The sequence below is a fragment of the Papio anubis genome, chromosome 20, assembly GCF_008728515.1.
Source record: "Papio anubis isolate 15944 chromosome 20, Panubis1.0, whole genome shotgun sequence".
NCBI lineage: Eukaryota > Metazoa > Chordata > Mammalia > Primates > Cercopithecidae > Papio > Papio anubis.
In genome coordinates, this window is record NC_044995.1 from 44,856,063 (window position 1) to 44,872,658 (window position 16,596).

A 16,596-nucleotide genomic window follows, 5' to 3' on the forward strand; every position below is an offset into this window, starting at 1 on the left:
TCTTGCCTTTTTGGGGGTTGGGGTCTACACGGAGGTTGTGTTTACAATGTAGAAACCTGTTTTCGCTGTGTGTGGGGGGCGCAGAGGGTCCGTGTCTTTGCACATTCAATAAATACTCATTTAGTAACAGCTGCATGCAGGGCCCAAAGCCAGGCGTTGGGACGGAGCAGTCACCAAGACCCAGCTGGTCCCAGCCCTTGAGGGGCTCCCAGTGCCCAGGGTGGGGGTCAGGCAGAGGGACATGTCACCTGGCAGTGCCATCACTGGGCCATCAGCGCCGTGTCGGGGACTGCACCGGGCCCTGACCCAGCCGTGGGGGTCAGGAAAGGTCGGTAGAAACGTGGTGGAAGAACTCATGCGCCGATGAGGGAACCGCAGGCATGAAAGCTGGGGGCGAGGGGAAAACGGGGATTTGAAGACACCCAAGTGGCTCAGGCTACAGAGGAAAAGAAGGAATAGGCCAGGTGTGGTGGCTTACGCCTGTAATCCCAGCACTTTGGGAGGCCAAGGCAGACAGATCGTTTGAGGTCAGAGTTCGAGACCAGCCTGGTCAACATAATGAAACCCCGTCTCTACTAAAAATACAAAAATTAGCCGGGCCTGGTGGCAGGCGCCTGTAATTCCAGCTTCATCAGGAGCCTGAAATGGGAGAATCGCTTGAGCCAGGGAGGCAGAGATTGCAATGAGCAGAGATCGCACCACTGCACTCCAGCCTGGGCAACAGAACAAGACTCCATCTCAAAAACAATAATAATAGAAGCTAACCGGGCACAGTGACAAGTGCCTGTAGTAGTTCCAGCTACTCGGGAGGGCAATGCAGGAGTATCACTCAAGCCCAGGAGTTAAAGCCCAGCTGGGCCAACAAGCAAGACCCCATCTCAAGAAAAGAAAAAATAATATGAGGTAACACAGAGTGATTACTGTGCCACACTGTATATTAAGGCTTCTGTGGATTTTAATTTGTTAAAAAGCCTGAGAGGCACAGAGAGGATAAGAAACCTCCTTGAGGTCACACAGCTAATGAGTGAATGGGAGACTCTGGGCTCAAAGCCAGACACCGACTGTGTGCATTGCTGCTCTGTAGCTAGACTCCCTGGGACCAAACCTCTCAGCCTGTTAGCATTTGCTGTGTGACCCTGGATCACTGGCTTACCCTCTGTTTCCTCGCGTATAACATGGGGCCTCCTAAGTGTTGAGTATCACATACAATAAGAGGTGTCTGGCTTGGCACAGCGCCCAGCTGCACAGCCTCAGCCTGACTTCTAGGGAACCAGCCCTGAATCTTGAGGGGCAACCGTGGAATTAGAGATCCACTTGTGCACACAGTTAAGGGCAGGCTCCCAAGATGGGTCTCCACCCCCGACCCACCTGCCCTTCAACTAGAGCACCCAGAATGCCTTTTGAAGCTCAGAGAAGCCTTCCTCGCTGGAGACCACAAGCATGGGACAGAGGCAGGGAACAGGGCTGGGGTGAAGGTTTCCTGTAAGCAGAAACAAATATAGCTGGGGCCCAGATGAATAAATAGCCCGGTCAGACAAAGAAGGAAGTGGGAGGCATTGCAGACTGGGGAAGTTACATGAACACGGCGGGGAAGGCTGGGATGGCCCCCAAGGCTGGAGGGGGCAGGAGGAGGGTGAGAGAAGCTGGCAGAGGCCTAAGGACAGGCAGGCACAAGGGGCTTCATCCAGGGCTCCACAGGAGCCATGGAGGAATTTAAAGCAGGGAGGAGCACGGCCAGAGAGACAGCATGTGCCTGCTGCGGTCGGCTGAGTCATACGTCCCCTCAAAGATGGGCACATCCAGCCGGCGTGGTGGCTCACACCTGTAATCCCAGCACTTTGGGAGGCCTAGGCAGACGGATCACATGTCAGGAGTTCGAGACCAGCCTAGCCAACATGGTGAAACCCCATCTCTACTAAAAATACAAAAATTAGCTGGGCATGGTGGTGGGCACCTGTAATCCCAGCTACTCGGGAGGCTGAGGCAGGAGAACCACCTGAATCCAGGAGGTGGAGGTTGTGGTGAGCTGAAATCGCACCACTGCACTCCAGCCTGGGTGACAGAGCGAGAGACCTGTCTCAAAAAAAAAAAAAGATGTGCATGTCCAAATCCCCAAGGCCTGTGGATATATGTTCTGTCACACAGCAAAAGGGACTTTGTGTGTGGGATTAAGGCTATTAAAATGTGTGTGTGTGTGTGTGTGTGTGCGCGCGGGGGGGGGGGGGTATCTCAGATTATCTGGACATGCCCAATATCGTCACAAGGGTCTTTATAAGAGGGAAGTGGAGGCCGGGCGTGGTGGCTTATGCCTGTAATCCCAGCACTTTGGGAGGCCAAGGATCACCTGAGGTCGTGAGTTTGAAACCAGGCTGGCCAACATGGTGAAACCCTGTCTCTACTAAAAATACAAAAATTAGCTGGGCATGGTGGTACACGCCTGTAATCCCAGCTACTTGGGAGGCTGAGGCAGGAGAATCGCTTGAACCTGGGAGGCGGAGGTTGCAGTGAGCGAGATCACACATTGTACTCCAGCCTGGGCAACAAGAGTGAAACTCTGTCTCAAAAAATAAAAAATAAAAATAAAAAGAGCCAGGTGGGAGGGTCAGAGTTAGAGAAGGAGACACAGTGACAGAGGCAGAGGCTGCAGTGATTCCAAGGAAGGGGCCACAAGCCAAGGAATGTAGGCGGTTCCTAGACGCTGAAAAAGGCAAGGAAATGGGTTCACCTGTTTCCTCCAGAAAGGAACGCAGTCCTGTTGACACCTTGATTTTAGACGTCTGACCTCCAGAACTGTAAGAAAATAAACATGTTGTTTTAAGCCACCGAGTTTGCAGTCATCTTTTGCTGCAGTAGTTAAGAACTCACACAGTTTAAGAGCACGCTCTCTATACAGCCCAGCTGTCTGAGTTCAGATTCCGACACTTACCAGCCGCAGGATCTCGGGCAAGCGGCCGAAGCCTCTGTTTCTTCATCTGTAAAATGGGGCAATGACAGTACCTACAGCATGTGGTGTAAACAAGGGTTAAAATACATGAAATAGACAAGTTGCCACCATGCGCATCTCATAGGCGTTTGTGAACATGAGTGTGCATTCCTGTGTTATACATCATGATTTGTCAAAGGAATACAAAGGTAGGGTTTTTGTTGTTGTTTGAGACACAGTCTTGCCCTGTCACCCAGGTTAGAGTGCAATAGTGTGATCTCAGCTCACTGCAACCTCCACCTCCTGGGTTCAATTAATTCTCCTGACTCAGCCTCCCTAGTAGCTGGGATTACAGGCATGTGCCACCATGCCTGGCTAATTTTGTATTTGTAGTAGAGATGGGGTTTCACCATGTTGGTCAGGTTGGTCTCAAAATCCTGGCCACAAGCGATCCACCCATCTTGGCCTCCCAAAGTGCCAGAATTATAGGCATGAGCCACCCTGCCCGGCCCAAAGGTGGATTTTAGAAAGGAAGGAGTCGCCAAGCCAGGCATGGTGACGTGCACCTTGTCCCAGCTACTCAGGAGGCTGAGGCGGGAGGATTGCTTCAGCCCAGGAGTTTGAGGCCAGAGTGGGCTATGATTGCACCACTCCAGCCTGAGTGACAGGGCCAGACTCTGTTTTTAAAAGAATAAAATATGGCTGGGCGCGGTGGCTCACGCCTGTAATCCCAACACTTTGGGAGGCCCAGGTGGGCAGATCATTTGAGGTCAGGAGTTCAAGACCAGCCAGCCTGGCCAACATAGTGAAACCCCATCCCTACCAAAAATACAAAAAATGAGCCGGGCGTGGTGGCCGGTGCCTGTAATCCCAGCTACTCAAGAGGCTGAGGCAGCAGAATTGCTTGAACCAGGGAGGTGGAGGTTGCAGTGAGCCGAGATCGTGCCATTGCACTCCAGCCTGGGCGACAGAGCGAGACTCTGTCTCACCAAAAATAAATAAATAAATAAAATAAAATAAAATAAAAGTAAAGAGTCTCTAGCTGCTTCAGAGTAAATGGGCTGGTAGGGAGGAAGCTGGGGCAGAGGTCCTCACCTCTGCAGAGATCACAGGTGTGGAGAGGGAGGATGAACTGGGAGATTCCAGGCAGAGGCTTGGCCAGCAGGTAAATTCTGGGAATGAGAAGAAGTGAGGAGTCCATCTTGGAAGCCTGGTGGGACCATCACCCAAGCAAGGCTGGGGTAGAAGACGCGGGTGTTAGCAAAAATAAAAATACAGTTCTTCAGGAGTTCAAGACCAGCCTGGCCAACATGGTGAAACCCCGTCTCTACTAAAAATACAAAAACGAGCCGGGTGTGGTGGCAGGTGCCTGTAATCTCAGCTACTTGAGAGGCTGAGGCAGGAGAATTGCTAGAACCCGGGCGGCAGAGGTTGCAGCGAGCCAAGATCGCGCCATTACACTCCTGCCCCGACCAACGACAGCGAGACTCTTGTCTCAAAAAAAAAAAAAAAAAACAATTCAAGTGTACTGAGCGCTCAGTACGTGCAGGGCACTGGGCTACGGTTTGTTTCCCGGGTGCCACTCGGGACTTTCATTCCAAGACTAGAAAGGAGGCTCTAGGCTGTGGATCTCCAGTTGACAGATTAGGAACCGAGGCTGGGAGGAGGGGCTGGACCTTCCCAGGGGCCCTGCAGAGCTGGAATCAAAACCCATTGCTGTCCATTTTCCCAGGGCTGGAGTCCATAGGGCCCCAGCTAGTTTCTGCTGAGTACAAGAGCGAGAGGAGGGAAAGAGCCATTGTTGCCAGGCAGATAGATTGATTCAGCCAGGTCAAGGTTAACTTGAATTAATCAGTAATAGAGTGGGAGAAGGGGATGGCCTGGCTGTGGGTCCTGGAGAAAAATTCTAGAAAAGCAGTCACCTCAACCTGGAATTAGACGGTGGAATAGGGGGTTTCCCAGCTGCACCCAGGCCTGGCTGCCCCTTTGTTGGGGGAAGGGGAGGGATGGAGTATAGTGGGCAGTAAGTGAATTCAGGCAGGTGTGAGGCGGGGGCACCTGGGTCCGCCACCCAGAAATCATTCCCACTTCCTTCTTCCCATTTTCCTTCTTTCTTGTCTTTCCTTTTTTTTTTTTGGAGACAGAGTCTTGCTCTGTCGTCCAGGCTGGAGGGCAGTGGTGCAGTCATAACTCACTGCAACCTCTAACTCCTCCTGCCTCAGCCTCCTGAGGAGCTGGGACTGCAGGCACGCCAACATGCCCCGCTAATTTTTTTTTTTCAATTGTAGAGACGAAGTCTCACTATATGTCTCAGGCTGGTCTCGAACTCCTGGGCTCAAATGATGCTCTCACCTCAGCCTCCCCAAAGTGCTGGATTACAAGCATGAGTCACCGTACCCCGGCCCCTTCTCATTTTCCCCTTGCACCCCGGCGAGGATTGCCAAACAGAATACGGGATGCTCAGTTACATTTCAATTTCAGATAAATAACAAACACTTTTTCAGTATATGTAGCTTCCAGATAACCCATGAATGTTTATCCCGGGTGGCCGAACTCCCCTCCTGGATTCCCGGAATGCTGGGCTGGGTGGACATGCAAATGGAAAGTACCCCGATGCACACCCAGACCTCCTTCTCTCCCTCCCCTACGGGCTCATCTTTGTGCACTATCCCCCTATCAAACTCTGGACACAAATGCACGTCTCCCAGAAAAAGTCACGAGATTCTGAAGAATTCCCCATCTCATCTCCCTCCCTCCCTCCCAGCAGGCTACCATCCGCTCCAGCCTCCAACCGCCTCACTTCTCATCCTGCCCCTCCCCTCTGGTCACTTCTTGGAGGTCAGGGTAGGGCCAGACCCTTCCCAGGTTCAAGTGATCCTCCTGGCTCAGACTCCTGAGTAGCTGGGATTACAGGCACCGGCCATCATGCCCAGCTAATTTTTTGTTGTTGTTGTTTGCTTGTTTGTTTTAAGACGGAGTCTCGCTCTTGTCGCCCAGGATGGAGTTCAGTGGCACGATCTCGGCTCACTACAACCTCTACCTTCCAGGTTCAAGTGATTCTCCTGTCTCAGCCTCTCCAATAGCTGGGATTACAGGTGCCCGCCACCATGCCTGGTTAGTTTTTGTGTTTTTTGTAGAGATGAGGTTTCACCATGTTGCCCAGGCTGGTCTTGAACTCCTGACCTCAGGTGATCCATCCGCCTTGGCTTCCCAAAATGCTGGGATGACAGGCGTGAGCCACCGTGCCTAGCCAGCTAATTTTTGTATTTTTTAGTAGAAACAGGGTTTTACCATGTTGGCCAGGCTGGTGTCGAACCCCTGACCTCCAGTGATCCCCCAGCCTCAGCCTCCCAAAGTGCTGGCATTACAGGCATGAACCACCACATCTGCCCCTCTGAGCCTGGTGGCTTCTAGGCATCCTGGCTTCTTTAATTGTCACAACTACCAGAACTATCTTCAGTCCCATTGTTTAGTTGGATTAACCGAGGCTCAGAGAAAAGAGGAACCCAGGTTTGCAGCTAGACAGAAGCCAGACAGGAATTCCTTCTCAAGGTTATCAAACCACAAGGCCAAATGCTTGAGTCTAGAATGAAACCAGGAAACGGGGTGGCTTGAGGAGAAAGTGGGGGATAGAAGATGGAATGGGGCAATTGGAAGATCCAGTTTCTTTCTTTTTTTGTTTTTGTTTTTATTTTTTATTTTTTGCCAACAGGGTCTCTCTCTTTCACGCAGGCTGGAGTGCAGTGGTGCAATCTCAGCTCACTGCAACCTCTACCTCCTGGGTTCAAAAGATTCTCCTGCCTCAGCCTCCCGAGTACCTGGGATTACAGGCACCCACCACCATGCCCAGCTAATTTTTGTATTTTTAGTAAAGACGGGGTTTTGCCATGTTGGCCAGCCTGGTATCCAACTCCTGGCCTCAGGTGATCTGCCTGCCTCGGCCTCTCAAAGTGCTGGGATGACAGGCGTGAGCCACTGCGCCTGGCAAGGGGATGCAGTTTCAAAAGCTGAACCCCAATTCTGGAGAGCAAGCAGGTGTTTTCATACTCTCTCCTCCTCCTCCTCCTCCTCTTCCAAAGAGTGTGTTGCAATCAGTGCAGACAGACGCCAGGTTTGTTCTCATGCTCCACGCCTCCCCCTACCCCTGGCACGGAAAGGAATGTGGTTTACAGGAAATCAGAAAAAACTCCCCATTAACCCCTTCAATGGGGTTTCAGAAACCGCCTCTCTAGGGATAAGGGGGCCCTACCCACAGACCCTTCTGCCTTCACCATCCACCTCCTGTGCCTGGACAGCAATGCTGCTGACCATAAGAGGAATGCCAGTTAAGATGACACCAGCTGCCGGGGTGTGGTGACTCACACCTGTAATCCCAGCACTCTGGGAGGCCAAGGCGGGTGGATCACCTGAGGTCAGGAGTTTGAGACCAGCCTGGCCAACATGGCGAAACCCTGTCTCTACTAAAAATACAAAATAAATAAATAAATACATAAATTAGCCAGGTGTGGTGGCACATGCCTGTGATCCCAGCTCTTTGGGAGGTTGAGGCGGGAGAATCGCTTGAACCCGGGAAGCAGAGGTTGCAGTGAGCCGAGATGGTGCCACCGCACTCCAGCCTGGGTGACAGAGCAAGACTCCATCTCAAAAGAAACAAACAACAAAAATGACACCAGGGTACCCGTTGTCACCCACAAGGCTGGCAAAAATCCTCAAGTTTGCCCCTGTGATGAGGCAGTGGGAGAAACTGACAGTTCTTTTCATGCACGGCTTGCAAGTGTGTAAATCAATACAACTTCTGTGCACGGGAATTTGGCAATATCTAGCAAGATTACCAATGCATTCAGAGATTGACCCAACGTATTTCCTTTCATTGCAACAACAGCTCTATGAAGTAGGTGGTAAGCGTATCCTTTTCCATGAACAAACTGAGGATCAGGCGGTAATCAGTAGCTTGCCCAAAGATTACAGCTAGTTTCAGAGCTAGAAAATAATGCAGCTTCAAGCTTATTCACTGCAGAGAGCCTGGTGTGAAGCCGCAGATGTCAGTCTGTCCATCAATAAGAGGCTGGTGGCTGGACACAGCGGCTCACGCCTGTAATTCCAACACTTTGGGAGGCCAAGGTGGGTGGATCACTTGAAGTCAGGAGTTCGAGACCAGCCTGGCCAACATGGTGAAATCCCGTGTCCACTAAAAATACAAAAATTGTCGGACGGGGTGGTGCGCACCTGTAGTTTCAGCCACTCCGGAGGCTGAGGCAGGAGAATTGTTTGAACCCGGGAGGTGGTGGGTGCAGTGAGCTGAGATAGCGCCACTACCCTCTAGCCTACTCTGTCTAAAAAAACCCCTCAAAAACAAATGAAATATCCCCCAACAAATAGCAGGCTGGTTACTTTCTCACAATATAACAAGAGGCCTGTAACCTGTAAGAATGAGGAAGTTCTTTGTGCACTGAGGTGAAATAGCCTCTGAGGTATATTGTTCGTGAAAAAAACAAAGCAAAACGAAACTCAAGATTTAACTGAAGAGACCGGGAAGAATAATATGTAATATGTGCTGTCCACAGGGCATGGTGCTTCACACCAGCACTTTGTGAGGTTGCTACGGGAGGATCACTTGAGCCCAAGAGTTCAAGACTGGACTGGGCAACATCGTGGGACCCCCATCTCCACAAAAATAAAAAATTATCCGGGCATGGTGGCGGCCACCTGTAGTCTCGGCTACTCAGAAGGTTGAGTCAGGATGATCACTTGACCCCAGGAGGTTGAGGCTGCAGCGAGCTGTGATTGCACCACTGCAATTTAGCCTGAGTGACAGAATGAGAAAAAAATTAAAAAAGAAAAAAACAAAAAGAATATGCTGTCAACAGGGGTGGGAGGAAGACTGCCTTTCCCTCTATACACATTTCTACCTTTTAGATGTTGATCAATATGAATATATTATACACACAGACACACACACACACACACACACACACACAATACAATATCTGAAGAGGATGTTGACATAAGACAGGTACAAAAGCTCTAGAAATGAGGACTTTCCTCAGTGATGACTTTTCTCACCACCAAAGTCACTCAGGCATCCTGACAAGGGTAAGTGAGGGGAGCTTCCTTGGAAAATAAGCTTACCTGTATAGTGAACTCCTACACATACCTCAAAGCCCATCTGAAATGTCCCCTCCTATAGGAAGTTTTCCCTGACCCTCCAAGAAGCGGAGTTCTGTTTCACTGGGGAAAACATTTCTTCTTCTTCTTCTTTTTTTTTCCCCCCTGCTCTGCACATGAGCTAGAAAACATTTCATGAGACTGGGAGTTTCTGTGCTGGGCTCTGTCCCTCCCCCATCCTACTTCCCCTCCCTCAGCATGGAAGCCTTTAGAAGTGGGGCTCTAACTCCCAGCCTACAGAGAGATTCCTAGGAAGGGTTCAACTGATAAACGCATGGCCAGAAGTGAACTGGGGATGAGGTCCAAGACATCCGCGGGGGGGGGTTCTCCAGACCTTAGTGTTCTTCCACTACAAAGTGGGCCCAACAGAGAAAGGTCTGTGTTCACCAGCTGGCCCTGACCCTGGGAGAGTCCAGGGCAGGGTGCAGCTACATTCATGCTGCTGAGGAACATGCCCTCAGGTTACTCACCCCACGGACATGTTGGCCCCAGGGACTGAAAAACTTAGGAAATGGTATTGAGAAATCTGGGGCAGCTCCCGAAAGGGGAGAGGCCATGGGGAGAAGGGGGGACTGAGGAGGCGGGGGAAAGGCAGGAGCTGGATAAAAAGCCAACTCCAGCAGGCACTGCTCACTCCTCCCCATCCTCTCCCTCTGTCCCTCTGTCCCTCTGTCCCTCTGACCCTGCACTGTCCCAGCACCATGGGACCCACCTCAGGTCCCAGCCTGCTGCTCCTGCTACTAATCCACCTCCCCCTGGCTCTGGGGACTCCCATGTGAGTGGTTACGACTCTACACAGAAACAAGGCTGCTTCTGGGGTGGAATCCGCCATTTGGGGGTCCAGGTCCCTGTAGAATTCAGGGTGCATTTGGGTGTTTGTGGATTCCGGGGTTAGCAGGTTGAGAATGTTTATATAAATTTGTGCTGCCTGTGACTCTGGGTGTTCACGGGTTGGGTGTTTGTGGAATCCAGGTATTGTGGAATTGGAATTTAGGATGTTTCTGGATTGAGGTCATCTGTTGGTTTAGGGTGTATGTGGTGTTCAGTGACGGTGTGGTTGGGGTGACTTGGAGACTCGGAGGTTTGGACTTTGCAAGATTTGGGAGTTTGCAGCTTGGGGACTTAGAAGTTTCAGTGTGGGTTTAAAGATTGGCTACTTTGGGTTCATGTATGGTTGGGGCATTTGGAATTGGTTGTATTTATTAGGACCGGGGTGTTGGAGGTTTAGGCTGGGTTTGGGGTGCTCTAAGATTTGAGGTTTAGAGGTTTGGGTGTATGTGGGTTTGGGTATGTAGAGTTTAGGCTGTCTGGGGTTTGAGTGTTAACGTATTTGGTGTGTTTAGAGATGTAGAGGTTTAGGGTTTGGGGCATGTGTGGATTTAGGGGATTGTGGGTCTTGAAGTCCAGAGACTTGGAGGAGTTGCTGACGCTGGTTTGGAGCTTCAGGGGTTGGTGGGATGCATGGCCCCTCGTTGCCCAGGCTTTCAAAGGCCAGGCCTAGCTGGCTGAGAGTGGGAGTCATGGTGGCTGCTGTCCTGCCCATGTGGTTGAGACGGTGGCAGTGCCCAGAGAAGAATTCAGATCCAGATATTGGCACTGGCAGTGCGCCAGCAGTCCCTGGATCCTCTCCAGGACCAGGGGCTGGGGCACACAGCCTGCCAGGTGCTGACTCCAGTGAGGACTGGCATCTCACACCCCGGGAATGACAGCCCCGCTCGCGTGCCCCACTCCGACAGGTACTCTATGATCACCCCCAACATCTTGCGGCTGGAGAGTGAGGAGACCGTGGTGCTGGAGGCCCACGACGCGAATGGGGATGTTCCGGTCACTGTCACTGTCCACGACTTCCCAGGCAAAAAACTGGTGCTGTCCAGTGAGAAGACCGTGCTGACCCCTGCCACCAGCCACATGGGCAGCGTCACCATCAGGGTGGGTGCAGACTGGTGCAGGACCCTGCTGACACCCACAGCCACGCCCACTCTCCCTCCTTCTGAGCCCTCCCCTTCTGTCTTCTCCCTTTCTTTATTTTTATTTATTTATTTATTTATTTTTGAGGCAGAGTCTCACTCTGTCACCCAGGCTGGAGTGCAGTGGCGCGATCTCGGCTCACTGCAAGCTCTGCCTCCCGGGTTCATGCTATTCTCCTGCCTCAGCCTCCCGAGTAGCTGGGACTACAGGCGCCTGCCTCTACGCCCGGCTAATTGTTTTGTATTTTTAGTGGAGACGGGGTTTTACCGTGTTAGCCAGGATGGTCTCGATCTTCTGACCTCGTGATCCGCCCGCCTCGGTCTCCCAAAGTGCTGGGATTACGGGCGTGAGCCCCCCACGCCCGGCACCTGTCTTCTCCCTTTCTAAGCCCTGCCCTTCCCTGAGTTTCCACTCCTTTTGAGGCTCCGTCCCTTCTAAGCCCCTCCCTTCTCTGAGTCCCTCCCCTTCTGTCTCCTCCCCTGCTAAGCCCTTCCGTTCCCTGAGTCTCCACCTTTTTTGAGACTCCTTCCTTTCTAAGCCCCACCCTTTTCTGAGACCCCACCCCTTCTGAGTCTCCTCCCCTTCTAAGCCCCACCCTTTTCTGAGACCCCACCCCTTCTGAGTCTCATCCCCTTCTAAGCCCTGCCCTTACCTGACACCCCACCCCTTATGAGGCTTCTCCCATTCTAAGCCCCTCCCTTCTCTGAGACTCCACCCCTTCCAAGTCCCTCCCACTGAATTGCTTCCTTTTCTAAGCCCCGCCCCTTCAAAGGTCTCCTCTTCTGAAGTCCTCCCCTCTTAGTCTCCACCACTTTCTAAGTTCCCTCACTTGAGTCCCTCACCCTTTCTGAGCCCCTCCCATGTCAGCCCCTCCCCTTTTCTGAGTCCCCGCCCCTTCTGAGCCCCTCCTCCTATAAGCTCTCTCTTCCTTGTGAGCTCTTCCTTCTGAGTCCCCTCCCTGGTGCCCCCCCTCCCCGGCACCTCCTTCACATGCCCCTCCCTCCCCAAAACTGGGCCACCCTGGGGGACCAAGAATAATGGGCAGGCAAGGAGGGACCCAGCCCAAGATCCGGAAGCTGGACCGTGGGCACTGGGCCGTGGAACAGACCCCTGACGATGCCCTGCCCACGCCTAGATCCCAGCCAACAAGGAGTTCAAGTCAGAAAAGGGGCACAACAAGTTCGTGACCGTGCAGGCCACCTTCGGGGCCCAAGTGGTGGAGAAGGTGGTACTGGTCAGCCTTCAGAGCGGGTACCTCTTCATCCAGACAGACAAGACCATCTACACCCCTGGCTCCACAGGTGAGGCTGCGGGCGGCTGGAGAGGGCGGGGCACCGGCGTGGGCGGGCCAGGGTCTCACCAGGCCTCCTTGTCTCTCCCCAGTTCTCTGTCGGATCTTCACCGTCAACCACAAGCTGCTACCCGTGGGCCGGACGGTCGTGGTCAACATTGAGGTACCAGCCAGAGGGGGCCCCTGGGGCAGCAGGGGCACAGGCTCAGGAGAGGCAAAGAGATCGAGAGAGACAGAGAAAGACACACCGGAAGAGGTGCAGTGGCAGAGACACAGAGGCAAAGAGATATACAGACACACACCCACACAACACACACACACAGCACACACACATACAGCACACAGCACACACAGAGGCAAAGAGATATGCAGACACGTGCACACACAATGCACACACACAACGCAACACACACAACACACACAAACACACAACATACACAACCACACAACATACACAACACACAACACACAACACACACAAAACACACACAACACAACATACATAACCACACCACACACAACACACAACCACACAAGACAATCATATAACACACACACACAACACACACAAAACACAGCACAGAACATACACAACCACACAACACACAACCACACAACATACACAACCACACAACACAATGCACACCACATAGCACACACAACATACAACCCAACACACAACCGCACAATACACCATATGGCACACACACACACACACACACACACAGGCCGAGAGACAAGGTGGAGATCCAGGGAGACCCCAGGGAGCAGTGCAGGTGTCCGTGGATTCTGCCTTCAGATAACCTCCCTGGTCACTTCACCTCCCTAAGCCTCAGTTACCTCATCTGAATATTGGGATCATGACAGATAATTCTGTCATCTATTCTACCGATGACAGCCAGAGGACGGCTGTGAGCACCTGCCTCAGGGCCCATCCCTCCTCTTCCTATAGCCCTCCATGGCTCCTACCTTCCTATGGGCCAAAGCCTAAGCCCTCCCTGCAGTCCACAAGTCCACACCCTGCCCTGTCCCTTCCCTGCCCTCCCCTCCTCCCCGTCTCCCCCTCGCTCACTCTGCTCGAGCCACACGGGCCTGCTCCCTGTTCCTCCAACACCCAGGTGCAGTCCTGCCTTGGGGCCTTGGCACGGGCTGTGCCCTCTTCTCAAGAAAACCCGCTTCTTCCAAATATCCACACAGCTCGTCCTCTCTCCTCCTCTGAGTCTTTGCTCAATGTCAACAATGTCTCAATTTTACAATGAAGTCTCTCTGAGTAAGCTGTAAAGTTGCAAATACCCACCATGAGCGCCGCCCCACAACGCCCCACACAAATATACACACACACTCCTCCTTCCTGCCATGTCCTGCAAATGACATTTATTCATTTGATCATTGCTTCTCCCCTCGCCTCACGCTCTGTTGAACCTAAATCCATCCAGGAAGGAATTTTTATGTTCGTTCAGGGTTTTGTCACCTGAACTCAGCACAAAGCTGGTATATAGTTTGGTTTAATAAAAAACTTACCAGAACAAGCGAGAAGGATGGGAGGAGAGAAGGGGAAGGAGGGTGTTCCCATAGAATTATCATGAGGATGTGTTGAAATCATACAAGGCTAGGGGCAGTGGCTCACAGTTGTAATCCCAGCTCTTTGGGAGGCCAAGGCGGGAGGATCGCTTGAGCCCAAGAGTCCGAGACCAGCCTGGGCAACAGAGTCAGACCCTGTCTCTACAAAAAATAAAAGTTAAAAAAAAAAAAAAAAAAAGCTGTGTGTGGTGCTGCGCGCCTGTGGTCACAGCTGCCCCGGGAGGCTGAGGCAGGAGGATCACTTGAGCCCAGGAATTCCAGGCTGCAGTGAGTCATGATCGCGCCACTGCACTCCAGCCTGGGTGACAGAGTGAGACCCTGTGTCAAAAAATAACTGGGGCAAAGCAATGGCTCAAGCCTGTAATTCCAACACTTTGGGAGGCAGAGGTGGGAAGACTGCTCGAGGCCAAGGGTTCAAGACCAGCCTGGGAAAGGTAAGGAGACTCCATCTCCACAGAAAAAATTTAAAAATTATCTAGATTTAGGGATCGATACGGTCTGTGAGGAACAGAGACCACACACCTCTTTTAAAAGCACAACAGTTGCCTAGCTCCAATTAGATGTCTCCTGCTAACCAGAGTACACTATCCACAGAAATTTCCTTGTTTCCAACAAAAGCTGGAAAAACAAACTTTTGGCCAGGCATGGTGGCTCACGCCTGTGATCCCAGCACTTTGGGAGGCCGAGGCAGGCAGATCACGAGGTCAGGAGATCGAGACCATCCTGGCTAACACGGTGAAACACCGTCTCTACTAAAAATACAAAAAAATTAGCTGGACGTGGTGGCGGGCACCCGTAATCCCAGCTACTCAGGAGGCTGTGGCAGGAGTATGGTGTGAACCCAGGAGGCAGAGCCTGCAGTGAGCCAAGATCACGCCACAGCACTCCAGCCTGGGCGACAGAGCGAGACTCCGTCTCAAAAAAAAACAAAACAGACTTTTATGTGTTTCAATACCTAAAGCCAGCTCACGGCCTTCAGACATGCCACTTGCCTGATCCCTGTTACCTCTGTACAGTTTCTTTTAAATTTATTTATTTATTCATTCATTATTATTTTTTTCGAGATAGGGTATCATTCTGTTGCCCAGGCTGGAGTGCAGTGGCACAATCACAGCTCACTGCAGCATTGACCTCCTGGGCTCAAGTGATCCTCCTGTCTCAGCCTCCTGGGTAGCTGGGACCACAGACGTGCACCACCACATCCAGCTAATTTCTAAAATTTTTTGTAGAGATGGAGTCTCCCTATGTTTCCCAGGCTGGTCTCGAACCCTTGAACTTGAGCAGTCCTCCCACCTCTGCCTCTCAAAGTGCTGGGATTACAGGCTTGAGCCATCGCACTCGCCCTAATAAATTATCTTTTGAGATAGGGTCTCGCTCTTTCACCCAGGCTGAAGTGCAGTGGTGCGATGCTGTCTCATGTTGTTTAAATTTTGGCAGCAAATGAAATGATACTACTAGTTATTAGTATTCAGAGAGACACTGAAAAAATGAGCCCCTACTCATACGAACTATGTCCCAAGCTAATACAGTAGGTGCCATTATTATCTCCTGTTTCTGGAGTCTCACATTGAGCACAGAGAGGTTAGGTAACTTGCCCAGGGTCACACAGCTTGTAAGTGGCACAGTACGGATTCAAACTTAAGGTTGACTGACTCGGGTCGTTGTTCTTTTTCTCCTTTTTTTGAAACGGAGTCTGTGTCTCCCAGACTGGAGTGTCATGGAGCAATCTTGGCTCACTGCAATCTCCACCTCCCAGGTTCAAGCGATTCTCCTGCCTCAGCCTCCTGAGTAGCTGGGATTACAGATGCCCGCCACCATGCCCAGCTAATTTGTGGATTTTTAGTAGAGACAGGGTTTCACCATTTTGACCAGACTGGTCTTGAACTCCTGACCTCAGGTGATCTGCCCACCTCAGCCTCCCAGAGTGCTGGGATGACAGGTGTGAGCCGCCACGCCCACCCGGGTCCCTGTTCTTAACCACAGTAGACACTGTACAGAGAATGTCCAGACACAGAGAGGTCAGGGATTGCTGAGAGGCTAAGCCCAGCCTCTGAAGAGTCATTTTATCCCGTATCCTTCCCTTCTGCCTCCCACAGAACCCGGAGGGCATCCCGGTCAAGCAGGACTCCTTGTCTTCTCAGAACCAATTTGGCATCTTGCCCTTGTCTTGGGACATTCCAGAACTCGTCAAGTATGTCAGGCTCTTGAGGAGGGGGCTCAGGGCTCCCCTATCCCAGGAGAGGGAGCGGGGGGCTCCGAGGCCTGAGCAGACCACTCATCCGCCCTCCTCACAGCATGGGCCAGTGGAAGATCCGAGCCTACTATGAAAATTCACCGCAACAGGTCTTCTCCACTGAGTTTGAGGTGAAGGAGTACGGTAAGAGGAGGAGGGGCCGGGGGAGGCAGCGCCCGGAACGCCTAGCCCAGCGCCGCCCCCAGCAACGCTGTCTGTCCCCCAGTGCTGCCCAGTTTCGAGGTCATAGTGGAGCCTACAGAGAAATTCTACTACATCTATAACGAGAAGGGCCTGGAGGTCACCATCACCGCCAGGTGAGGGACTGGGGGTGGGGCCAGGTAAGGGCCAGGTGAGGGACCAGGTGAAGACCAGGTGGGGGACTGGGGTGTGGGACCAGGTGGGAGGCTGCTGGTGGGGTTAGGTGAGGAGCTG

The 16,596-nt window shown here is 52.1% G+C and overlaps 1 protein-coding gene and 1 long non-coding RNA gene across 2 annotated transcripts in view; one reads left to right on the plus strand and one right to left on the minus strand.

Annotated features, from left to right (window-relative positions):
• Nucleotides 1-3: 3 nt before the first annotated feature.
• LOC108583232 lies at nucleotides 4-4,277 on the minus strand. The gene is made up of 4 exons (XR_004180412.1): nucleotides 4,019-4,277; nucleotides 2,927-2,997; nucleotides 2,726-2,790; nucleotides 4-387 (listed from the first exon to the last, which is right to left on the minus strand). It is a non-coding gene; the product is annotated as an uncharacterized LOC108583232 (long non-coding RNA).
• A 5,418-nt stretch (nucleotides 4,278-9,695) lies between these two features.
• C3 (complement C3) overlaps nucleotides 9,696-16,596 on the plus strand; it is a 40,311-nt gene continuing 33,410 nt past the window's right edge. Inside the window, exons 1-7 of the mRNA XM_031659064.1 lie at nucleotides 9,696-9,863; nucleotides 10,825-11,017; nucleotides 12,192-12,357; nucleotides 12,440-12,510; nucleotides 16,025-16,119; nucleotides 16,223-16,305; nucleotides 16,388-16,478. Coding sequence (XP_031514924.1) covers nucleotides 9,790-9,863; nucleotides 10,825-11,017; nucleotides 12,192-12,357; nucleotides 12,440-12,510; nucleotides 16,025-16,119; nucleotides 16,223-16,305; nucleotides 16,388-16,478 — 773 coding nt within the window. The 5' untranslated portion in view covers nucleotides 9,696-9,789. The remainder of the gene's footprint in view (nucleotides 9,864-10,824; nucleotides 11,018-12,191; nucleotides 12,358-12,439; nucleotides 12,511-16,024; nucleotides 16,120-16,222; nucleotides 16,306-16,387; nucleotides 16,479-16,596) is intronic.